Genomic DNA, 20,272 nt, shown 5'->3' with positions numbered 1-20,272 from the left:
CCATATCAGGTGAAAGGAAGGAGGCCCTGAGGTAAGGGTGAAGTGGAGCTTGAGGAAGCGGGGCCTGCTGTGGGGGAAGTAGCCCAGGGAATTGTATGTGTCATGTTTCTAAAAGGTCAGCTACCATAACTGATGCTATTAGGGTCCCTGGGCTGGAGCCTGGAGTAGAGGGTGGGCCTGGGCTCCCCTCTTTGCCCCCCACCCCCAGATTAATCACTGAGTGTGGGAGACAACAGAGACTGAGCAAGGGAGGATAGCTTCTCCTCACCTCCCTCATTGGCTTATGATGAAAATGGCTCTAGAGAGAGAGAAGGGTTACGTGGAGGGTTACAGTGAGTCTCTGAGGCTAGCGAAATCTGCCAGGAAACGCGGGACCCATGTAGACAAGGACAGAGCTTTGTCACGATATATATATGTTCAGGAGATCTTTTCCAAGAATATCTGGAGTTTTAAAGACATGAAGGCATCCCAGTTATTAAATACAGCATAATGAATAAATTCCTAAATAAGGTTACTTATTGGTCAACAGACCAGTGTTCTAGGCCTTAGAATTCAGACACTCTTTGTTGAAGATAAAGATTCTAAAGACTAGTTAATGTATATATGAATCAAATATACAGAAAGAGAACTAAAAGTATTACTGTTTACTAACAATAACTCCATTCCCTAATGTCCAAAGTCATCATACAGAGCCCTCATGGCCATGAGTGTGCACTTTTTTGGTAGTACTAGATGTGTTCATTGATTTTGTAAAGGATCTGCTCTGATTTGGTGCAGCACTCCCTGAATCAGTTTTAGTTTGCTCCATTCTCTCAATGGTAATTTACCCTCAGTGGTAGATGGAATAATCACAGCTTGACCCTCATTTTCAGGAAGCAGTGTTTCACGAACGTCCTTATTTTACAGTGGGGCTTCTTGCCAGTCAACAACATTGAGCCTAGGCAATGGAGATTGGTCCAATACAATGTAATTCACCATGGCTAATGGCATACTTTCAGGGGACAGCCCCAGAGAAACACAACCATGGAGACTCATGCACCTCTGACTCTTGATGACCTAGTGCAAATAGCTCTCACTCCACCTATAGGATTCACAGCAATTTCTGATGTCTGTGGATGCTGGGGCAATGTATCCACATCTCTATTATTTCTCCCTGATTGGTACTGAATGCTGAACTCATAGCTAGGCAAGGTGGCCTGTAGCATCCAGCTTAGCACTTGTTAACATGTAAGTCTATGAATTGTTGTCTGTCCACATTTGAAACTGAGCACATACAAGTAGTTTTGAAACGTCTCAGTGACAGCCCATTTCAAGGCCAAGAACTCCTGCTAGTGAATGGGGTAGTGAGTCTTGCTATCACAGAGTCTGCTTCTGCCAAAGACCACAGGTTAACTTTTACTTTCAACTTCCTGGTATAAGTCTGCTCCCAAGCCCTCCAAACTGGCATCAGCTGCCTGAGTCAGCAAAGACGAGGACTGGAGCATGAGCTAGGCAATTAATGATTTATTGAGAAGCTTTTCCTCACATCTCTCATCCCATCAGGGTCCAAAGGCTTCTAAGGGGCCATAATGTCACTGCTCAGGATGGCCTTACCTTTGGTCCTAGAGTTACTCTTGCTGGACAGGTATCTCCTGGTGAGATCAATCAGAGGCTTTGCAATGGTAGCATACTTCTTCACAAATAGTGATAGTAGCCACTAAATCCTAGAAAGGTCCTGAGTTCTCTGTAATTATGTGGCTGTGGTCAGGTAGTGAGTTTTTCTATTTTATCTGGATCAATACTCATGCCTGCATGGGACACAATGTGACCCATGGATTTGACCTGCAGAACTGGCATTTATCAACTGAAAGTTGCAGTCCATAGGCTTACAGCTGTTCTAGCAATTTATGAAGTCTGTCTTCATGTTCCTCCAAGGTTCTTCCAAACACAATCAGGTCATCCAAATAAACAAAGACTTGCAGTAAGTTCATGTCTCCCACAACTATCTCCATAAGACATTGAAACGTGGCAGGGACTCCAGAAATTAATTGGGGCATGCATTCACACTGATGGAAACCTAATGGGCTGATGAAGGCTGTCTTCTCCCTATCTTCTGCTCCCAGCAGAATCTGGTAGTATCCACTTAGAAGATTCAACACTAGGAACTACTGACTCACCAGCAAACAGTCCAAGGCCTCTTGTACTTGAGGCATGGTGTGCTGGTCAACTACAGTACACCTATTTAGAGTGCAGTAGTCAAAACACATCTGGATTTTCCCACTCTTCTAACAGATGCCACAATGGGGGAGGAATATGGGTTTCAGGCATATGATCACGGTAAGCTCCTGATGATGATGCTGCACATTCTCCATTTCTGAGAGAGCAGTCTTCCTGGATCTCTCCCAGAAGGGTTATGGACTCTTGTAGTCTGATGTTGTGTTCCACTCCCTTTGCACATCCTACGCATGCATGAAAATACTTGGATTTTTTCCCAAAGTTCCTTCCTTACATGATCCTTCCACTCCTCAGACAATGGGGAATCTCCAAAGTCAAACTTTGTCAGGTCTATTGGTGGACCCCCAGCTTCACATTGAGTCTCACAATGGTTTCAGGCTCAAAGAGGTCTGCTATCTTCAGTCCATATTTCACAACAACATCATGGCTTGTTTCGTTAGCAATCAGTATAATCACCTTTTCCTGGGCTTCAGCAGGTAGGGTTATGACTCCACTGAGAACCAGCACTTCTTCAGGGAGCCCCCCCTTAGCCAGCTGCTCTACCATTGCTAATATCCCTTTCCTGCCTTTTAGATAGGTACTCATAGCAAGCACTTCTCTCTCCATCACTGCAGAGACTACTAACAGAGTTGTGGCCCTGTACTTCAACACTCTCATTGATAGCTCAGACCTTTCCTTTTTAGGGTTCTTGGTTTTTCTATAGGCTGAAGCACAAAGCGTATGGATCCTCAGGATGCTTTGGTATTGGTCCCCTGCTGACTAGCTGCAGTACTCAGAGGGTACCTTGAAGATACTGGAGTTGATCCCTGTCATAAATATAAAGGGAAGGGTAAACCCCTTTAAAATCCCTCCTGGCCAGAGGAAAAATCCTCTCACCTGTAAAGGGTAAGAAGCTAAATGTAACCTCGCTGGCACCTGACCAAAATGACCAATGAGGAGACAAGATACTTTCAAAAGCTGGGAGGAGGGAGAAAAACAAAGGGTCTGTGTCTGTCTGTGAGGCTTTTGCCAGAGACAGAACAGGAATAGAGTCTTAGAATTTAGTAAGTAATCTAGCTAGGTATGTGTTAGATTATGATTTCTTTAAATGGCTGAGAAAATAGCTGTGCTGAATAGAATGAATATTCCTGTCTGTGTGTCTTTTTTGTAACTTAAGGTTTTGCCTAGAGGGATTCTCTATGTTTGAATCTAATTACCCTGTAAGGTATTCACCATCCTGATTTTACAGAGGTGATTCTTTTCTTTTTACTTCTATTAAGCCTTCTTGTAAGGAAACTGAAGCTTTTTCATTGTTCTAAGATCCAAGGGTTTGGGTCTGTGGTCACCTATGCAAATTGGTTAGGATTTTTACCAAACCTAACCCAGGAAGTGGGGTGCAAGGGTTGGGAGGATTTTGGGGGTAAAGACGTGTCCAAACTCTGTTTTTTCAGGAACCCAGATAAAGTTTGGTGGTGGCAGTGAAAATCCAAGGGCAAAGTGTAAAATAATTTGTACCTTGGGGAAGTTTTAACCTAAGCTGGTAAAAGTAAGCTTAGGAGGTTTTCATGCAGGTCCCCACATCTGTACCCTAGAGTTCAGAGTGGGGAAGGAACCTTGACAATCCCTATCAGCACAAACACATAAGAATCTCCTTTAGGGTTGGGGCATATCAGTGCAGTGGTGTCCACATCTTGTCTTACTTTGGCAACATCTTCTGAAAATTCCAGGTGCACTGTCACGTACTCTTGGCAGGGGTATTCATATATGCTGAGGCCACACAGACCAGGGCCAGTCAGTGGCTGTATAGGCAGGTGCCTAAGCATCTGTTGGTAGAAGGACTGAAATATAATAGTCACCTGAGATCCACTGTCGAGCAATGCCTTACATTCTGTCCCTTTAATCCTCACCTCTGCTCAAGGCCCTATCAGTCCTGCTGTTATCCCAGCTAGGCAGCCTTTTCCAGGGAAGCCTTCAAGTCCTGTGGACCTGGGTGGCCCCACTCCCAAGCCCCTTTGGCAGTTCCTCATCTCCTAACTGGTCCTCAGCTTTCCATATACTAAGGAGGGATTTTCTTCATTATGACACTTGGCAGCTCCATGTCCATCCTGGCCACACTGGACTATGGTTCTGATATTCAGTTCCTCTTACAATTTGAGCCAGTTTGGTCAGCTCCATCTGCTCAGCAGTTACTGCTCCCCTCTTGACAGCTTTCTGAAGCAGTTTCTCCAGCCTCTGTATGTAGGCTGAGGTCTTCTCGCCCCTTTGTTGATGGCAAGAATGGCAGAACCTGCCCAAAAGGGGGGGGGCGGGGCTCCCTACCCCTTCTCTTCCACCCGAGTCCCTGCCCTTGCCAAGCCAAAAGCCGGAGTAGGCCGGGAACGACAGGTTCTCCACCTGCCTGGGATGGGGGACTGTCATAAATATAAAGGGAAGGGTAAACCCCTTTAAAATCCCTCCTGGCCAGAGGAAAAATCCTCTCACCTGTAAAGGGTTAAGAAGCTAAAGGTAACCTCGCTGGCACCTGACCAAAATGACCAATGAGGAGACAAGATACTTTCAAAAGCTGGGAGGAGGGAGAGAAACAAAGGGTCTGTGTGTCTGTCTATATGCTGTTTTTGTTGGCGATAGACCAGGAATGGAGTCTTAGAACTTTTAGTAAGTAATCTAGCTAGGTATGTGTTAGATTATGATTTCTTTAAATGGCTGAGAAAAGAATTGTGCTGAATAGAATAACTATTTCTGTCTGTGTATCTTTTTTGTAACTTAAGGTTTTGCCTAGAGGGATTCTCTGTTTTGAATCTAATTACCCTGTAATTTATCTACCATCCTGATTTTACAGAGGGGATTTCTTTACTTCTATTTACTCCTATTTCTATTAAAAGTCTTCTTGTAAGAGAACTGAATGCTTTTTCATTGTTCTCAGATCCAAGGGTTTGGGTCTGTGGTCACCTATGCAAATTGGTGAGGTTTTTTATCCAACATTTCCCAGGAAAGGGGGGGGTGCAAGTGTTGGGAGGATTGTTCATTGTTCTTAAGATCCAAGGGTCTGGGCCTGTAGACACCTAGGTAAATTGGTGAGGCTTTTTATGAAACCTTGTCCAGGAAGTGGGGTGAAGGTTTTGGGAAGTATTTGAGGGGAAAGACGTTTCCAAACAGCTCTTCCCCAGTAACCAGTATTTGTTTGGTGGTGGTAGCAGCCAATCCAAGGACAACGGGTGGAATATTTTGTCCCTTGGGGAAGTTTTGACCTAAGCTGGTAAAGATAATCTTAGGAGGTTTTCGTGCAGGTCCCCACATCTGTACCCTAGTGTTCAGAGTGGGGGAGGAACCTTGATATGGTGGTAGAGCAGTGGGATTAACCTGAAATCATTTTGAGATCCAGTTGAGATTTTTTTGAACTAGAAATACAGATTTTAAAAAAGAATTTTTTTTTTTCCTTTGGAAAGGAAGTCCAGAAAGCAGCTGAAACTGAAAGCAGCTTGTTTTTTCTCTGCTTTGTGGCCAAGCAGAGACAAAAGGGGATTATCTTTGTGAATTGCAGGTTTTCTTTGCCTGGAGGCAGGGTACTTAACTCCTGCAGGGAAATTCACAGTCTTCCAACCCAGAGTTTTTTTTGCTCTAAACGTAAATGTGGGGGTTTTTTTTAGAATTTTGATTTCTTTACAAGGAGCACCGGTTTGAAAAGGAATTTGTTTTTCCTTTAGGCTGCTGGTAAGCAGGTTTCCAAGTAGTTGGAGGTTTTTTGCTTTGATTTGGGCTCAGAGCAGAGACAAGGGAATTGTCTTTTTCTGTAGGCTGACAATCACTATCAGAGAATAGGTATTCTATTCCAGCACAGCAAAATTTTACAGCCAAGTTTTGTTTATTTCTAAACCTCGGGTATAAAGTTAGTTAAAAACAGAGAGGTTAGAATGACAAAATCCACGGCTTGACAAAAGCTGGAAAAACAAAGGGAACATGAAAGACAGATAGAACTCATGCGGCTGAAGAAGGAGGAGAAGGAAAAAGAAAGGGAGGCAGCGAAAGAGGCAGAACAACACCAAGCGGCTGCTCACAGGAGAGCTATGGAAGCAAGGGCCAAAGAAATGGAGCCAAGGGCCAAAGAACTGGAGGAGAAGGAAAAAGAGGAAGCATGTGGAGAAGATGGAGAAGATAGAGGCTCAGCAGAATATACCAACAAACCCTAGCAATCCTTCTCCAGGTACCACTCCCCATCCCAGAAAGTTCCCCACCTACAAGGCAGGCGATGATACTGAAGCCTTCCTAGAAAACTTCGAATGGGCCTGCCTTGGGTACAACATCTCTACTGACCAATACATGGTAGAGCTGAGGCCGCAGCTCAGTGGACCCTTAGCTGAGGTGGCAGCTGAAATGCCTAAAGAACACATGAACAAGTATGAACTGTTTAAATCCAAGGTGAGAGTCAGAATGGGGATAACACCCGAGCAGTCTCATCGGAGGTTCAGAGCTCTAAGGTGGAAACCAGACGTGTCATTTACCTGACATGCCTACCACATTGTGAAACATTGGGATGCCTGGATATCAGGAGCAAGTGTTGAATCACCAGTAAATTTTCTCTTCCTAATGCAAATGGAACAATTCTTAGAGGGTGTTCCTGAGGAAATAGAAAGATACATCCTAGATGGGAAGCCCAAAACTGTAATCGAGGCAGGAGAGTTTGGAGCCAGATGGGTGGAGGTGGCAGAGAAGAAGAAAACTGGTCGCAGTTGGAGCGGAGACCAGAAGGGACAACCCCAGACCACACCCTATTACCGGGGGCCGCCCACGGCCCCACCTACCTCCCAAAGAACCCTCCAGACCCCTTATTGTCCCACCACCCCATTCTCCAGCAACCCATCTCGCCCCAGTGACCCGTCAGCTGGACGATGTTTTAAATGTAACGAGCTGGGGCATGTAAAGGCCAACTGCCCCAAGAACCCTAACAGATTACAGTTCATTGCACCGGAATCACACCAGAGGTCCGCAGGCCCAGATACCTTCCAGATACCCTTGGAGCGGAGGGAAACTGTGAGTGTGGGCGGGAAGAAGGTCAAGGCGTGGAGGGACACCGGAGCACAAGTGTCAGCTATCCATGCTTCCTTAGTGGACCCCAATTTAATCAACCCAGAGATCCAAGTGACAATTCAACCCTTCAAGTCCAACTCATTCAATTTGCCTACAGCCAAGTTGCCTGTCCAGTACCAGGGCTGGTCAGGAACGTGGACTTTTGCAGTCTATGATGATTATCCCATCCTCATGCTGTTGGGGGAAGAATTGGCCAATCATGTGAAGCGGGCCAAGAGGGAGGGAATGGTCACCTGTAGCCAGGCTAAACAAGCCGTGAGGCCTAGCTCTGTTCCGGAAACTTCTATCAGGACCCAGTCAGAGGTGATGGACCCAGACCCCAGGCCAATGTCTGCAACAGCAGTAGTGGATCCAGTCCCAAGGACCCAGACAGAACCAATCCCAGAACCGGAACCAGCCGAACAACCAACACCAGACCCATTGCCAGCACTGAATCCAGTACTTGCAACCTCAAGACCAGAGGGCCCCAACGAACCTGAACCAGCAGCAACCGATAACCCTACACAAGAGGCTCAGCCGGAGCCTGAATCCCAACATAGTGCACCAGTGGAAAGCAGTTCACAGTCAACGGAAACAGCCCCATCCCCTACATCGCTTCCAGAGGGACCAGTCATAGGTCCACAATCCAACGAGGAACTGATGTCTCCAGCATCAAGAGAACAGTCCCAAACTGAACAGGAAGCAGATGAAAGCCTCCAGAGAGCTTGGACGGCGGCACGGAGCAACCCACCGCCTCTCAGCTTTTCTAATCGATCCAGGTTTGTTGTAGAAAGAGGACTTTTCTACAAGGAAACTCTTTCTGGTGGACACCAGGAAGACTGGCATCCTCAGAGACAGTTGGTAGTTCCAACTAAATACCGGGCCAAGCTCTTGAGCTTAGCCCATGATCACCCTAGTGGCCATGCTGGGGTGATCAGGACCAAAGACTGTTTTGGGGGTCATTCCACTGGGAGGGAATGGGCAAGGATGTTTCTACCTATGTCCAGTCTTGTGAGGTGTGCCAAAGAGTGGGGAAACCCCAAGACCAGGTCAAAGCCCCTCTCCAGCCACTCCCCATCATTGAAATTCCATTTCAGCGAGTAGCTGTGAATATTCTGGGTCCTTTTCCAAAAAAGACACCTAGAGGAAAGCAGTACATACTGACTTTCATGGATTTTGCCACCGGATGGTCGGAAGCAGTAGCTCTAAGCAACCCCAGGGCTAAAAGTGTGTGCCAGGCACTAGCAGACATTTTTGCCAGGGTAGGTTGGCCCTCCGACATCCTCACAGATGCAGGGACTAATTTCCTGGCAGAAACTATGGAAAATCTTTGGGAAGCTCATGGGGTAAATCACTTGGTTGCCACTCCTTACCACCATCAAACAAATGGCATGGTGGAGAAGTTTAATGGGACTTTGGGGGCCATGATACGTAAATTCGTAAATGAGCACTCCAATGATTGGGACCTAGTGTTGCAGCAGTTGCTCTTTGCCTACAGAGCTGTACCACACCCAAGTTTAGGGTTTTCCCCATTTGAACTTGTATATGGCCATGAGGTTAAGGGGCCATTGCAGTTGGTGAAGCAGCAATGGGAGGGATTTACACCTTCTCCAGGAACTAACATTCTGGACTTTGTAACCAACCTACAAAGCACCCTCCGAACCGCTTTAGCCCTTGCTAAAGAAAACTTACAGGATGCTCAAAAAGAGCAAAAAGCCTGGTATGATAAACATGCCAGAGAGCGTTCCTTCAAAGTAGGAGACCAGGTCATGGTCTTAAAGGCGCTCCAGGCCCATAAAATGGAAGCATCGTGGGAAGGGCCATTCACGGTCCAGGAGCATCTGGGAGCTGTTAATTATCTCATAGCATTCCCCACCTCCAACCAAAAGCCTAAGGTGTACCATATTAATTCTCAGGAAGAAAAGGGCTTTAGAGAATTAAAGGTTTGTCAGTTTACAGCCCAGGGAGGAGATGACGCTGAGTGGCCTGAAGGTGTCTACTATGAAGGGAAAAGTGCTGGTGGTGTGGAAGAGGTGAACCTCTCCATGACCCTTGGGCGTATGCAGCGACAGCAGATCAAGGAGCTGTGTACTAGCTATGCGCCAACGTTCTCAGCCACCCCAGGACTGACTGAACGGGCATACCACTCCATTGACACAGGTAATGCTCGCCAATTAGGGTCCAACCTTACCAGGTGTCTCCTCAAGCTAAAACTGCTATAGACCAGGAGATCCAGGATATGTTACAGATGGGTGTAGTCCGCCCCTCTGGAAGTGCATGGGCATCTCCAGTGGTTCTAGTTCCCAAACCAGATGGGGAAATACATTTTTGCATGGACTACCATAAGCTAAATGCTGTAACTCGCCCAGACAACTATCCAATGCCACGCACAGATGAACTATTAGAGAAACTGGGACGGGCCCAGTTCATCTCTACCTTGGACTTAACCAAGGGGTACTGGCAGGTACCGCTAGATGAATCTGCCAAGGAAAGGTCAGCCTTCACCACACATCTCGGGCTGTATGAATTTAATGTACTCCCTTTCGGGCTGCGAAATGCACCCGCCACCTTCCAAAGACTTGTAGATGGTCTCCTAGCGGGATTAGGAGACTATGCAGTCGCCTACCTTGATGATGTGGCCATATTCTCGGATTCCTGGGCAGACCACCTGGAACATCTACAAAAAGTCTTTGAGCGCATAAGGGAGGCAGGACTAACTGTTAAGGCTAAGAAGTGTCAGATAGGCCTAAACAGAATGACTTACCTTGGACACCAGGTGGGTCAAGGAACTATCAGCCCCCTACAGGCCAAAGTGGATGCTATCCAAAAGTGGCCTGTCCCAAAGTCAAAGAAACAGGTTCAATCCTTCTTAGGCTTGGCCGGTTATTACAGACGATTTGTACCGCAATATAGCCAAATCGCCGCCACACTGACAGACCTAACCAAAAAGAAACAGCCAAATGCTGTTCAGTGGACTGAAAAGTGACAGAAGGCCTTTAACAAGCTTAAAGCAACACTCATGTCTGACCCTGTACTAAGGGCCCCAGACTTTGACAAACCGTTCCTAGTAACCACAGATGCGTCCGAGCATGGTGTGGGAGCAGTTTTAATGCAGAAAGGACCTGATCAAGAATTCCACCCTGTAGTGTTTCTCAGCAAAAAACTGTCTGAGAGGGAAAGCAACTGGTCAGTCGGTGAAAAAGAATGTTACGCCATTGTCTACGCTCTGGAAAAGCTATGCCCCTACGTTTGGGGACAGCATTTCCACCTGCAAACCGACCATGCTGCACTGAAGTGGCTTCACATCGTCAAAGAAACTAAGAAAAAACTTCTTCAGTGGAATTTAGCTCTCCAAGATTTTGATTTCGACATCCAACACATCTCAGGAGCTTCTAACAAAGTGGCTGATGCACTCTCCCGTGAAAGTTTCCCAGAATCAACTGGTTAAAATCATCCTTGAGATGTGGAAAATATTGTTAGTCTTTATGTACTTGGTAGTATATTTAGAGATGCATGTGTCTTATTAACTCTGTTTTTCCTAGAGCTCCAGGAAGAAATCCCAGCCAGTGTTTCACCCTAGCTGAGATTTGGGGGGCGTGTCATAAATATAAAGGGAAGGGTAAACCCCTTTGAAATCCCTCCTGGCCAGAGGAAAAATCCTCTCACCTGTAAAGGGTTAAGAAGCTAAAGGTAACCTTGCTGGCACCTGACCAAAATGACCAATGAGGAGACAAGATACTTTCAAAAGCTGGGAGGAGGGAGAGAAACAAAGGGTCTGTGTGTCTGTCTATATGCTGGTTTCTGCCGGGGATAGACCAGGAATGGAGTCTTAGAACTTTTAGTAAGTAATCTAGCTAGGTATGTGTTAGATTATGATTTCTTTAAATGGCTGAGAAAAGAATTGTGCTGAATGGAATAACTATTTCTGTGTGTGTATCTTTTTTGTAACTTAAGGTTTTGCCTAGAGGGGTTCTCTATGTTTTGAATCTAATTACCCTGTAAGGTATCTACCAATCCTGATTTTACAGAGGGGATTTCTTTACTTCTATTTACTCCTATTTCTATTAAAAGTCTTCTTGTAAGAGAACTGAATGCTTTTTCATTGTTCTCAGATCCAAGGGTTTGGGTCTGTGGTCACCTATGCAAATTGGTGAGGTTTTTTATCCAACATTTCCCAGGAAAGGGGGGGTGCAAGTGTTGGGAGGATTGTTCATTGTTCTTAAGATCCAAGGGTCTGGGCCTGTAGCCACCTAGGTAAATTGGTGAGGCTTTTTACCAAACCTTGTCCAGGAAGTGGGGTGAAGGTTTTGGGAAGTATTTGAGGGGAAAGACATTTCCAAACAGCTCTTCCCCAGTAACCAGTATTTGTTTGGTGGTGGTAGCGGCCAGTCCAAGGAGAAAGGGTGGAATATTTTGTCCCTTGGGGAAGTTTTGACCTAAGCTGGTAAAGATAATCTTAGGAGGTTTTCATGCAGGTCCCCACATCTGTACTCTAGTGTTCAGAGTGGGGGAGGAACCTTGACAGGGACCAAGAGCATTCCCCCGCCCATGTCCCCACCCTGCAGACCTCCCAACCCAGGGCAGGTGGAGGGTCCATGGTGCAGTGCCCCACAGCTGCCAGGGATCCCCGCCCAGGCTCCAGCTGCTGTCCTGGCCAGGGGAGTGGGGTCTTCATGGGGGAGAGAAGTGACGCAGCAGGGCCTTTCTGAGGAAGTAAGCATGAGAGCTGGGGTATGGTTTAATTCTCAGATACATTCATTTCTCAGTTTGTGAGCAGAGAAGCTTTGCCAAATGTAATTGCATTATGCCCAAAGTGGGCGATGGCAGCTCAGGTTGATACACTGCTGTTAGAGGGCTTTCTCTGAACCCCTTTCCCTGGTTTTTGTAATGCAGACAGAAAGCAGAAGACAAGAAGTCTGAAGTGCCAAGAAGTCTGAAGTGCAGGCAATGCAATGTTTATTGGGGATAGTTCCAAGCAAACATATCCATAGCTCTACATGCCGGCAGAGTCTGTTTCCCAGGGTTCCATTCCTAGCTCTGACACCGCAGAGTGTTTATCCCATGTCCCCTTCCCAGCTCTGACACCACAGAGCCTTTGTCCATGTCTCTGTTACCCATTCCCCAGTCTCTATTCCCACTTCCTCCTTCTTAGCAGCCCCAAATATACATGCAGTGCACGCCCCTACTCACACACCTTAACACTTATGGTCATGCTCCGTTTCGGAGGGCTGTGAGTCTGGGGTCTTCATCCCACTTCTTTTGTATCCCGTGGGGGGGGGGGGGGTAAGGAATGAGGTTTTGCTCTGGCCAACGCCAGGCTTTTCTTTGGCTTTTAGTGTTTCTTATGCCTCCACCCCGAGCCCTCCTTGCCCATCCTAATTCGTTGCTTGATATAGGAGTTGCGGGAGTCTTAAAATGTGAGCTTGTATATTATTCTCCCACCATGCCCAGTAATATTTTAACTGTTCTTATCTGTTCCCAATATACTAACAAACCCATCTGGCCAGGCAAGGGTTGCTAACTCGGTTGGATCAGATGGACTGGATGCTATTGCCACAAATATCATCCGGTCCAACCAAGTTAGCAACCCTAGGCTAGGCCAAAGCAACATACAAAGTGTCTTTGTTCTCACATATTAGTATAATATATACGAGTATCAAAAAGTCAAACTCAAAATTCTATCTGAGGCTGACAAACAAGCCTACATATTAACAATTGCTATTTCATGCATTCTTTATGTCTGCATTCTAATCATTTTGCAATAATTGCATTTTAAAAAAATCAAATATTTCAGTCAAAGTGTGATCCAGGAAAGAAAACTGAAGGAGAAAAGGATAAGAAAATGACATTTCTCCTCTGCTGTCCTTATTTCTGCAGGAATTATCAGCTCAGATTTTTCTGAAATGAAATTGAGAGCATCACTAGCATTGGGAGTTTGATCCATACTCCAGAAATTTTTCCTCTCACTCAGCAGGTTTGGACAGGGCTCAATAGTACCCACTCCCGAGGTTGGCTTCTTTGTTCAGCAGCAAGGGCAGATGCAATTGTTTTAAAAACAAGAGAAGAAGTTGCTAGGTCACCTGGCTGGGTGCTGTGGGATTCTAACCAGGATTGGTCGAAAAGTTTCCATCAAAGCTGGGTTCTTGATGAAAAAATTGGGTTTTCTACTAAACAAAACTTTTTATGAGAAGTCCATGGCAAATTTGGACTTTTCATCAGAAAACCAAAAAGTTGTTGTCTTTTGGCCAATGGATTTAGGCTGAATACTCTCTTGTTTTTTATGAACATTTGAAATTTTCTGTCCAAAAAAAAAAAAATTTTCTGACCAGCTCTACTTCTGACAGTACTGATGGGATTTTGGTGTTTGGGTTAAAGAAACATATTTACATTTTAGATACAATACTGTTTGAAATGTCTTTGCATGTGCAGATAAATGTTTGATACTGTTGGTGTGTGTTCAGCTGCCTCTTCAAATCTTTGCCAATGCACCTTAGTCCTGACCTGCAATAGACCCTGGTGTTTCGGTCCCAGTTTTCTCCTGAATGAAGACTAACAATCAAGCCAAATCATGCAGTGGTTTTGTGATGTGGGAAATTGTTTTCTATATTCAAGGAGGAACCAACATAGGTTTACTGAAGAGCAGTCCTTACACTGGAAATGATCATAGTTCACACTGTACTTGGCTAAACATTTTCTCACTCAATCCCACGCCTTTGAGGGTTGCAGTCACTCCCACAAATGCCTTCAAAAAAACCCCCAAATTTTAAATAATTCTTTTCCAGTTTTCTCAGTGTTTTCTTAATTCTCCATATCCTGTCCCTGCATTTCTTCTGAGTTTGCAAAGAGACTTTTCCCAAGCTGCACTGCCAGCTCCACAGACAATCTCGGCTTCCTGGCATGGTAGGAATGATGGGCTGTGGCATACTCCATCTCTGCACCAATCTTGCTGGTCTGAGGGCAGTCATGCTGATGTGGACACAGGTTTGGTGGGACTCTGCAGCTCCTCCCTGACCAAGAGTGAGGGGGTCACTTGTGGGCAGGCCAGCTGCTCCCATGCAACTTAGCTCCCTTCCTCCAATGAGCCTTCCACTGATCCTACTCCCCATTTCTCCCCCATTCAGGGGCCAGGGCAGTTACTACTGACCCAGTGCAGCCCAACACCACAGGGAGAGGGGACCTGGAAGGGGAGTTTTAATGAAATCACCAAGGGCCATTTTGTCTTCCTCCCAGGCCAGTTTCTCTAGGTGGCTGTTCTTCACCCTGACAGGCCCACCCTCCCCAGCTGACAGCTCCACTTAGCACCTGTCAGCCAGAGCGGCTTTCTCTGGGCTGCTCACCCATTCAGTGTCCTGGGCTGTTACCCAGATGATGAATAGCCTTACTGGCTGAAACAGTCGGGAAGGCACCATTTCCCCTGGTATAAGTCCCCCCTAGCTGAGTGCCATGCTGACTCCATGCAAGGGGAAGAGCCAGGGGGATGCTGTAGCCATTGCCGAGAGAGGGCTCCTCTCTAGGATCCCATTGCTCCTCTGCTGCTGTGCAGACCGGCTACCCATGGAGGTCCTAAGGGCTCCATGCCACGGAGAAGGTGGGATTTGGTTCTAAAGCCGGGCAATGCAGCTCTATTGCATTTTATTTCCCCGGGTGTGTTAATCAGCTCCCCTAACTAAGAGTGTCAAGAGCTGCTATTGTGGGCATGGTGCATGTTCTCTATCTACTTCTACTGTCTGTACCTCTTCTACAGTGTTTTCTTCCTGACTTGCCCTCTTTTCCTTCACTGTTTTCCCTCCTCACTCCTGTTTTTCTTCTCCTGCTCTTCAGGCTTCACTCTTTTCCCCTTTCATCCATCTGTCCCAATTATTTGTCCCATTTCCCTTTTCATCTTTTTTTAATTCCATTCTTTATCTCCCTAGTCTCCTTCCTTTCTCTTTTTACCTCATTACCCCAAAAATAAAACGGAGGGGCTGATTTGTAGAGGTGCTGAGCACCCAAAACTCCAGCTGAAGTCAGGGGGAGCTGGGCGTGCTCCACTTCTCTGGAAGTCAGGTCCAAGTTAAACTCCTTGGGCATCTTCTGGCAACTAGGGGACCCATTCTCTAGTCTGCCCTGGCTCTTTCTGCTGCTCCCACATTGTTGGGCTGGCTCCTGGTGACTGCTGCTCCTTTCTGCATGTAGTAGAGGCTGGACAGGGAGCTAATGAGACCTGGTGGCAACACTGCACCATGAGCAGTGATTCCAAAACAGAACAGTAAGGATCCAGATTAGCATCCCTCCCAGAAACAACACCTGCTCCCTGTGCTGGCCCCCTCCAGCCCGAAGCCTGCTGTGTGCTTAGAACTCACTCAAATCTGAACCGAGGCCTCCAAAGGTGACCGGCTGTCAGTGCTAACCACCCACTTTGCTGCTCCGCTCCAACATGCAAAATGTTTCCATGCCAATTAACTAGGGCCTTACAACAGATATAATTACAGAAAGGGAAATTCCCCCAAACTCACACATTGTTACTTTATTATCTTTACCATGACATTGTCAAACTTACTTCTTCCAGGCCCAAGAGCTGCCAGACATTACATTGAGAAATCCGAACTGAGGATTGTTCTTGTTGGCAAAACTGGAGCTGGGAAAAGTGCAACGGGAAACACCATCCTCGGTGAGAAATTATTTGAGTCTAAAATCACAGCACAATCAGTAACAGACAAATGTACTGTCAGGAAAAGAGATTGGAATGGCAGGGACATTGCAGTCATTGATACTCCTGGTCTTTTTGACACAAAAGTTCCTTTAGAAAAAACTATGAAAGAAATAGGGCGTTGTGTTGTAGTCTCCTCCCCAGGACCCCATGCTATAGTTCTGGTGATGCAGCTGGGTCGTTTCACTAAAGAAGAGAAAAAAACAATTAAAAGAATACAAGACATTTTTGGGGAAAAAGCTTTGGAGTACATGATCTTCTTGTTCACCAGAAAAGATGACTTAGGTGACATGACTTTAGATGAATATTTAAAAGCTTTGGATGACAAAGATCTTCAGAAGTTGATGGAAAAGTGCGGGAATCGATGCTGCACTTTCAATAACAAAGCAAAAGGACAGGACCAGGAAGCCCAGATTTCAGAGCTAATTGCAATAACTGATGAAATGGTGCAAAAGAAAAGAGGCTTACATTATACTAATAACATCTATAAATATGCTCACATGAAACTTCAAGAAAAAATCAAGCCACTCAGAGAAAGCTGTAAGGAAGAGATGGAAAGAAAAGAAAGCGAGCATGATGAGGAATGTAAAAATATAGATAAGGAACTAAAGAAGGAAGGCTCACATGATGAAATCACTTTGAAACAAAAGACCCAACAGAAGGAGGCCCTAGGACAAAAACTGGAAAAAGATTTAGAGAAAATAAATAACCACTACCAGGAAGAGCTACGTAAACTCAGGGAACAAGCTGACGATGCTTCTATAATAGAAGCCATTTTATTAGAATTCAGGCATATATTTTCAAAAATCAAACGCTGGTTTTAATAACGATTGACTTACTATAATTTCTCCTTCTCTTGTCACTTTGCCAGTTTTTCAATAGTCATAAATTAAATTTAAGTGCTTTGTAACCATTTAACCTCCTAATTTTTTTCTGCATTGAAATTTATATTTGTATCAGCTTCATAGTCAGGCTTATACTTTCATACCCTACAGCAGATGCATACAAAGCATGAGTATATGAAGCTATTAGCTTTTGTTCTTTCTTAACATTAGGTGCTGGTTCCAGCTACAGTTATTTGATCTCTTCTGAACTATGAGTTGGAATAACCCTGGGTTGATATAATATATTAATTGTGACTACTATTCTTGACAATATGGTTGTAAATGTAGATGTTAATTCTGTTCAGGAATCACTTACTGAAATCAATCTGTTCATAAAAATAACCATTCATAAGTATTCACTCATCAGTTTGGATGAACAGTTCTCAGCTCATTGGTTGTTCACAAGCAGTTCATTCAGACTTGTCAGTATTCAGTATTTGTAATTATGACTGGCCACCCAAGTCACATGATATTGTTTATGCTTCTGGATTAAAATTTTGTAAACAAGAGAATAATCAATGATGCATGATGTGGATTTTCCGATCAATAATCTGAAAATTCATGAAACCTTCAAGGTTTGCAAATATTTTTTCACATTCAAATCAGCACTTCTATTCACTAAACTATTTGTGACTAAATGCTTTAAAAATATTCACAGTTCTACCACATCTACCTATAGATATAGCCTACCTATAATTATGTAATGTACTTCTATATTTTCCTGTTTCAGCTTCTGATTTGCTGTGAAATGTCATGTGATAATTTCCATTAATTATAAATGATGTTATAAAAATAAATTCTATTTACATTTAAGCATATGTCAGCACTTGGGGTTATAGAATTTGATGACATTATGTAGTTTTATGCTGAATTTTAAGACACATTAACCCAGGTATCATTTCTGTAGCCAATTAGTTAATTTTCTCTTCCATGTATCATTGTGCTATGTCATGTTATGATCAATTTATATGCTATTTCATATACAATCAATGTATGCTAAATAGATTAAAGTTGTAGGATTACAGAGGTATACGACTGATAAGTATTTACAAGTAATGAATGTGTACTAGGTATATAAATAAAACATGACTGAAATGCATGGCCTACTGACTGAGACTTGTAAGTTTTCATCTTAACCACACTAGGCCATACACTTAAGAATCCTTGACATGAGTGGTTGACCAATGAATAACCCTATGCCCCAAAGGTCCCAAGGTTACTGTTAAGATGTGCCAATAGGTGATTGCAATAGATTGCAATGTATTGTCCGAGACTATGAGAGACATGATTGTAACATCTTTGAATGTCTCTCTTGATCACAGGGTACGTGTCATGCATAGATGCTAATGAGAATAAGAGGAACTACAAACAACCTATGAAAAATGGGGACCCCAATATTTATGAGATGTAAAAGTACAGGTAAGGGAAAGAGGACTGACACCTTCATACATATGCATAAGGTGTTAGGTGCAGTTAGAATTGCAATATATAAAGGGTTCCCTGGTTAAGTAAAAGTGGGAACACCCACGGGAAAAATCCCAGCAGGAACTATCCCTCGACTGATGATCAGTTGGTGAGAAGGTCGTCGGACCCTAGAATATTTTTCAGGATGTGAGTCTCATTACAGTTATAATTATTCAGTAGGTTTTTGTAGGCTTTCTATATGCATGTTGTGACGTTGCACCCCATATGTTTTATTGAAATATGCTGATGAGTGTGAATATGATGTAACTGGAATATGCTTTATGCACAAGGTCTCTTGTAAGGTATTATTACAAATCTTATAATCTACTGAGTGTGTTCATCCTATTTGTTTGCATGCATTATTTCTATGTCTGGAGTTAGGAGAATAAGATATAAACTTGTATTACTGAAGTAAACATATTAAGTGGAAGCCGTTAAGGGTGCTTCAGAATCAATTAACTGTAAATGGCTCTGTTTACTTGCAAACCTTCCTGTGTACATGTGGGCCAGCCCGGGAAGAATGGAGGCTGGGGTCTCACAGGACATTTGGCCATGGCACATGGTACTGGAATCCATCTTAAATCTGGTACTTTTCCATTTAGAAGGAGGGGTGGGGACCCAGACAGACAAAAGATTATAACCTTGTACCAAAGCTATAAAGGGGGGGGGCAGGACAAAAGGGGCCAGTCATGAGAGAGCCCCTGCTTACCACCTAAGATATCTGCTGAAACTAACAAGGACTGTACCAGGGGAAAAGATTGGGCCCAGACTAGGAAGGAGTCTAGTCTGTGAAAGAAGCTTATTGGAACATCTCTGAGGGTGAGATACTACCTGTAATCAGTTTCTTAACGTATTAGGCTTAGACTTGTGTGTTTTTTGCTTTATTTTGCTTTGTGACTTACTTTGCTCTGTCTGTTATTACTTGAAATCACATAAATCCTACTGTTTATACGTAATAAAATCACTTTTGTTTATTAGTAAACCCAGAGTAAGTGATTAATACCTGGAGGAAGAAAGTGCTATGCATATCTCTCTATCTGTGTTATAGAGGGCAAACAATTAATTAATTTACCCTGTATAAGCTTTATACAGAGTAAAATGGATTTATTTGGGGTTTGCCTCCCATTGGGAGCTGGGTGTCTGGGTGCTGGAGACAGATAACCTGCTGAGCTGTTTTTAGTTAAAGTCTGCAGTTTTGGGGGTGTGATCTGGACCCTGGGTCTGTGTTGCAGCAGGATAGCATGTCTGGATCAACAAGGCAGGATTCTGGAAGTCCCAGCCTGGCATACAAAATGGGCTCAGAGGTATTTTCAGCACATCACATGACAGTCTCAAGGGGGTCTCTGTGACTGAATCCATCACACATGGGTAATTGTAACTTTACTTATCATTTTAATAAAACTTGTAGTACATATAAGACTTTGTACTTGTGATTGTGTCTGTGGCCATTATCCTTAGACTTGAGAGCCTCCACATTTGATAAAAACTCCAGAGGGAATTTTACTCTGAAGTGGAAACTGTAGCAACCAGAGCCAAACAACATCACTAAATTCACTTTAAATAAAGTAAAAGGCGACATTTACTATGGATCAGTTATTGCCTCCTTATAGTTAAAATTAGTATTTGCTTTCTTTTATAAATGAGTGAAGGGATCCTCCCTTCTACTACAGCCCTTGGATACTTCTGTGGGAGCACACAGGGTCATAAAGTCCTCTTTGGGGGGCTCAAGGAGAATTCTTTTTTGAGTGTTTGTCCACACAGACCCCACTAGGTGTGTGTGTGCCTCATGTGCACGAGTCCAGAATCTTTTGACTAGCCATGTCCACTAGCCATGTGCATAAACCTTTCCTTCCTACCCCCTGGGGCAGTGAAATTGAGCTACCATAGTGTCCCACTGCTTCCCTGTAGCTTCCTTCGAACAGTTTTGGAGTGTTAAGAAATTAAGTGCCTGGATACTTTTGAAAATCCATCTTGATAC

The 20,272-nt window shown here is 44.3% G+C and overlaps 1 protein-coding gene across 4 annotated transcripts in view; it reads left to right on the top strand.

Moving 5' to 3' along the window:
- LOC144260042 (stonustoxin subunit alpha-like) overlaps positions 1 to 19,658 on the top strand; it is a 50,690-nt gene extending 31,032 nt beyond the window's left edge. Inside the window, exons 4-5 of one of the 4 annotated variants that reach the window (XM_077808541.1) lie at positions 15,806 to 15,907; positions 18,153 to 19,658. In XM_077808541.1, coding sequence (XP_077664667.1) covers positions 15,806 to 15,907; positions 18,153 to 18,241 — 191 coding nt within the window. In that variant the 3' untranslated portion in view covers positions 18,242 to 19,658. Of the gene's footprint in view, positions 1 to 15,805 lie in introns of all 4 variants that reach the window. The other 3 variants (XM_077808542.1, XM_077808540.1, XM_077808543.1) reach the window with 3 other exon arrangements.
- Positions 19,659 to 20,272: the final 614 nt, after the last annotated feature.

Source organism: Eretmochelys imbricata, chromosome 2 (assembly GCF_965152235.1).
Source record: "Eretmochelys imbricata isolate rEreImb1 chromosome 2, rEreImb1.hap1, whole genome shotgun sequence".
NCBI classification, from domain to species: Eukaryota; Metazoa; Chordata; order Testudines; family Cheloniidae; genus Eretmochelys; species Eretmochelys imbricata.
This window is presented reverse-complemented; position numbering and strand designations above follow the sequence as displayed.